At 47.2% G+C, this 5167-nt stretch overlaps 1 protein-coding gene across 1 annotated transcript; it reads left to right on the top strand.

Annotated features, from left to right (window-relative positions):
• The first annotated feature begins 3746 nt into the window (after window positions 1–3746).
• LOC147449053 (uncharacterized) lies at window positions 3747–4851 on the top strand. Its single transcript, XM_086522517.1, has one exon. The coding sequence runs from the start codon at window positions 4076–4078 to the stop codon at window positions 4679–4681; it is 606 nt and encodes a 201-aa protein (XP_086378643.1). The 5' UTR covers window positions 3747–4075; the 3' UTR covers window positions 4682–4851.
• The last annotated feature ends 316 nt before the right edge of the window (window positions 4852–5167 follow it).

Here is a 5167-nt window from a genome sequence, read left to right as displayed (position 1 = left end):
CCACCCTTGTAAAGTTTCATGGCCATCGCAATGCGTCTCAACGGTCTACGACATTACAATTGCCAGTTTTCTGACAATTGGGTCCTTGGGGAGCCCAAAGCTGAAAAATTGGTGATTGTGCCACCCTAAACCAACGAGACGGGAGCAGGTGGAACTACAAGAGGTTATGTGTACTTGTGATGCTTTTAGTGACGGAAATACATTGGGTTTTTTACTCCTCGACGTCGCTACAAGCGTTGCTACGGGAGCGTTCATAATTGGGAGAGAGAGAGAGAGAGAGAGAGAGAGAGAGAGATTTTAAATCCTCAAAAGGGACTGCCCTTTGGCCGAAACACACTTAGACTCTTTGGTTTAGGGAGTTAGAACAAAATCAACATATCCCCCAAGAGAGGCAAGGGGGGGGGGGGGGGGGGGGCACTCATTGTCGTCCTTGAATGTTATATATGGCATATTGGATATATTTCATTGACCGCCAAGGTCGTATTTGACCTTCATAGACCACAATGAAAATCACCGTGTCTCTCTCTCTCTCTCTCCCCCCACCAAATTTTTCCACACACACACACACACACCATAAGATACATTTCTTTAACCACATATGTCATATTGGTCCTTCAAGGACGACAATGACCGACCCACCCCCCCCACCCCCCCCCCCCCCCCCCCCTCCCTTTCTCTCTCTTCACTTAGGACCTCCACATAGTCCATGGGGGGGACACTCATTATCGTCCTTGAATGTTATATACGACATATAGAAAGGGGGGGGGGGGGGGGGGGGGGGGGGGGGGGGCGGGGACTAATTGTCGTCCTTGAATGTTATATATGACATATTGGATGTATTATGGTTTGTACGGAGGTCCTAAGCTAAGAGGGGGGTGTCATTGTCGTCCTTGAAGGGCCAATACTACATGTGGTTAAAAAAAGGTGTCTTATGGTGTGTGTGGAGGCCATTAGTGTTTTTGGTTTTGTGGGTGGGGGGGGGGGGGGGGGGGGGAGAGAGAGAGAGAGAGAGAGAGAGAGAGGATTATTTTCATTGTGGTCTATGAAGGTCAAATACGACCTTGGCGGTTAATGAAATATATCATATTCACATATACATATATATATATATATATATAGATAGAGAGAGAGAGAGAGAGAGAGAGAGAGCCCACATTCTTCTACGAGCATACAATTGAAGGCTAAGACTCAATTGTCAATTCTTTTATTTCATCAGGTCATCTTTGAGAAGGTTAGTGCAATTGGGTCTCCCCAATCTCCAAAAAAAAAACATATTAAGTTTAGGAAATGAAAAGACTCAGGTAGGCCTTGCCGATTTTGGTTTTTGGGGTTTTAATAGAAGCTATCTAAGGAGATACGCTTTTTGAAAAGAAAGAAAAGTCTCTCTCTCTATCATCTTTCCACGTGGAGAGAGCAAGTGGAGTAGAGAGCGAAAGAGAATATGAGATTTTTATTGACAACTATGAACATATGAGAGAGAGAGAGAGAGAGAGAGAGAGAGAGATATTTCTTTTTGGCGTTCATGGCTCTGTGTGTATGGGACAAATGGTGGAGCTAATGCACTCAGGAGACGGCTTGCAGAGGAGAGATGCAAAAATAGAGGTGTTATCTGTGGGAGCAATGGGAAAAGCAAGGCACTCTCTGCCATTTGTGATGGTGACAGGACATGCAGAGAAGGATTTCTTGGTCCGTCAACTGCAGAGCTCGTGCACATTTAGTGATGTGACATTTGGTGCACGCGACAGACCATAGGGGAGTCTCGCTTCATTGCAGGCACGATTGCAGAGTAGGGCAGTGGCTTGAGAAAGAGCTGGCGATGGGTCTCTCTCTCTCTCTCTAGCCAGTTTTGCGCAGGAACAAACGTCTCCTCGCTCTGGTCTGTCTACAACGCAACCCCGAGTTTGTATCGTTTATTTTCAAAGGTGGGATGGTGTGAGGCCTCCGGTTTTTGTGAAGGGGACAAGAATGTAGATCAGTGCCAGAGAATACAAGCGAACTAGATGTGGGAGGTGGCAAGCTAGGCAACTAGTCCTAGCTGTGGTCACCAAGGTGGGAGGAGAGAGAGATTTTCTTGGCCTGAGGGCGAAGTTGGAGGGACAGAAGGAGACGGCAGGCCAGACAAGGAAGAGGGGGATATCCTGTATGGCGGGAGGGAGGGATGGAGGGTTCTCGCGCTCGCTCCTCCTACTGGACCTATGTAGTTGCAAACAGCAGGAGATGTTATTCGCCTGTGTACTCATGGTGGACCTGGGCGAAGGGGATGCAGAGCATTGTGCAGCCCAATAACTACACTCATACATTTTTCTGTCTCACAACGATCATCTACAATCCTCGTTTCTTTGCAGGAAGCAATGGTGTGGTCGTCGGAAGCATTGTGGTGGAGGAGGTGAAGAAATTGCAGGCACAACGATTGCGGAAGGGTCATGGCAGACGGGCGAGATAGACATTGCGATGTTCGAAGAGCCGGATGTAGAGGTGGAGAATCCACTCGTAAGAATGGTCTCTAACTCACTTTGCTTCAAGTTCAAAGATTCCGAATGATGCAAATTGATTAATGACTTTGAGAATCGACCCACTAGATCCTATGGACATAGGATCTAAGTGCATACAAGGTGGAAAGTCAAAAGGCCTTTTGTGTCCATCGAGGATAAAGGGGCCATTAAGGAACCACCCCCCAAAAGGAAGATGGCTCCACCCCCAAAAGAGAGACAAAAAAAAGGAATATGCTTGAAATCTTGCTTAGGTGTCCACATCTAATTTGCTAAGAAGTGTACTACTATTGGGGCTTGAGTGTCTCTGTTTTCTAAAAAGCCCTCAGAATTACGCTTTTTCAAATAGAGTGCTAAGACAAAATAAAAAAAAAATCAATCTTGATATCATCTACTGCGTCTTTTCATGAGGAATTGAATGCACTCTTCAAATTTCAAATTTGGTCGGATATGAAAAATCCCCACCAAAAATACTATCTTTTTCTTACATGACCTTGTATTGGCCCCTTTATCGTATAGAGCAAGGACACTTTAAAGAGAAGAGAAGGTCAAAAGGAGAATATGAGCGCAAATGTACCAAAGCAAGGACACTTTAAAGAGAAGTGAAGGTTGAAAGGAGAATATGAGCACAAATGTACCAATGCTATGTTGACCATCACTTTAGGGTAAAAACCCCAAATTAAGGACAATGAAATTGTCAAATCCAAAACACGAGTTATACTACACATTTTCGAGTGCATGATGGTGCATTTTGAGCTGGGTTACTTGCAAAAAAAAGCGTTGATGAATGCGGTCGAGAATTGCAGCATCCGAAGGCAAATGATCATTTTGTAGAACAAAAAAATAATGCCCTTGTTGCAAGAACCACCATACGTCAAAAGGAGGACAAGGACTTGAAATCGTATTGCAGCCAATCGTTGCGACACACATTTGCATTTTTTGTCCAACTACCCAAACGATCTTGTTGCACTACCAATTTGATTGCACCACGTTTATTAACTCCGGCTTTTCCCATAAATTGGAGCTTTGGACACAAACACAAAATGTATTTTTATTTTTGACCTTGGTGGGTCTTTTCATTTCCTAAAGTCACCCTCCACTTGCACACTTAATATGTTTTGAAAGGTTTTTTATTTTTTTGAGATTGGGGAGACGTAATAAGATGTGTGCGTTTGTGTGAATAGTGAAGCCCTCTCATGTGCTGAGCACATGAGCAGAACCAGGGATTGGGCAGTCAATACGGGCTTGATGGGAAGGAATGCTATAGTGTACTTTCTCCTTGTCAAGTCAAGAACCCACCACACACCCTCTACAGGGGTGTCGACAAAAATTGGGCCTCTGAATCGATATCCAGCTGGCTAGCAGGGCTAATACAAAAGGGTCTAGCCTACTGTGTTTATGTGCTCGACTTTCTTGAACGGCTTTATGTGCTCAAGCTATCAGTAGTGTAGAATCATTAATATTAGCCCTGTATTTCATATGGATACAAGGCAGGATGCGCCAAGCAGCGGTAGCTCGCCTGGCTTAGAGCCACGTCGCCACCCAGCTCATGCTCTTCCGTGCTCAGTGACCATTCCTCTCCTTGCATGCTCGCAGCCGCCGCTGCGTCTGCACCCCTCTTACGCCAGCATCCGGTGAAGGCTGATGCATGGCTGGTCTCCGCAGTGAAGCCCTCCACCATTCAAGAGGAAGAAAGACTCGTGCAGTCTCTCTTACCGTTCCTTGCCTGCGCTGGCTCTGTGGACGTGGAGGAGAGCCTCTGCCTTGTGGTGGCCAAATTCCTTGCTTGGATCTTCCTCTATGACGGCATCAACGACGATGTGCAAGAGGGCCTAGGAGGAGTTCATGGTGCAACAGACATGTTCCTAAAGGAGCTTCACAAGGTCTTGCTTACAAGGGAGGCGACAATGGCGACGCTCTCTAATGTAGCCGATTGCCTCCAGGCCGCCACCGCCATCGATGTGTGGCTGGCCTGGTGGAGCGAGCTGTGCACCCACTTGAGCCCTGCCTACAGGCCCGCTTCCTTGAAAGCCTCCAGCGCTACGCCGCCTCATCCGCCACACAGGTCGCCTGGCGTTAGGCTGCCCACATCCCCGACCTCTACACTTACATCGGCAATTGCTGTGAGTGCGTCTGCATCTACGCCTTCTTCAACATCCTTGAGAGCGGCCTCGGCGTGCACTTTGACATGAGTGTGCTGGACTGCCCTTTCTTGACGCTGTTGAGAAGCGCATCAATCGACCATGTCTCCTGGGTGAACGACTTCTTCTCCTTCAAGAACGAATATGTCTAGAGCGGAGACTTCTGCAACATACTTGCGGTTGTTTGGCTTCAACCATCCAACCCTGGCTACGGCGACCTGCAGAACAGCATGGACATTGTGTGCAAGATGATTGAGCAAAGAGACCAGGACTTTGCAAGGCTTTTAAAGGAGGCACAAGGCTGTGGGGCTCTGATGGAAAATCCTGGAATGGCCCACTATCTGCAAGGCATCGCCGATTGGCTTTCTGGCAATCTGCATTGGAGCTACGCCACCGTCCGCTCGCTACTACGACTGTTTGGAGTGCGAAAGCCCGCGCCTTGTCGATGCACCACTCACTCTCCACTTTTGAAAACTTCTATGTACTCATTGGAAATGTAGACCTATTACGATCTATCGCTAGGACTCGCACAACTAG

The sequence above is a fragment of the Adiantum capillus-veneris genome, chromosome 10 (genome assembly GCF_014529385.1).
Source record: "Adiantum capillus-veneris isolate H3 chromosome 10, ASM1452938v2, whole genome shotgun sequence".
NCBI classification, from domain to species: Eukaryota; Viridiplantae; Streptophyta; class Polypodiopsida; order Polypodiales; family Pteridaceae; genus Adiantum; species Adiantum capillus-veneris.
Note: the sequence above shows the minus strand (reverse complement) of the source record. Positions and strands in the feature narration are given on the sequence as shown.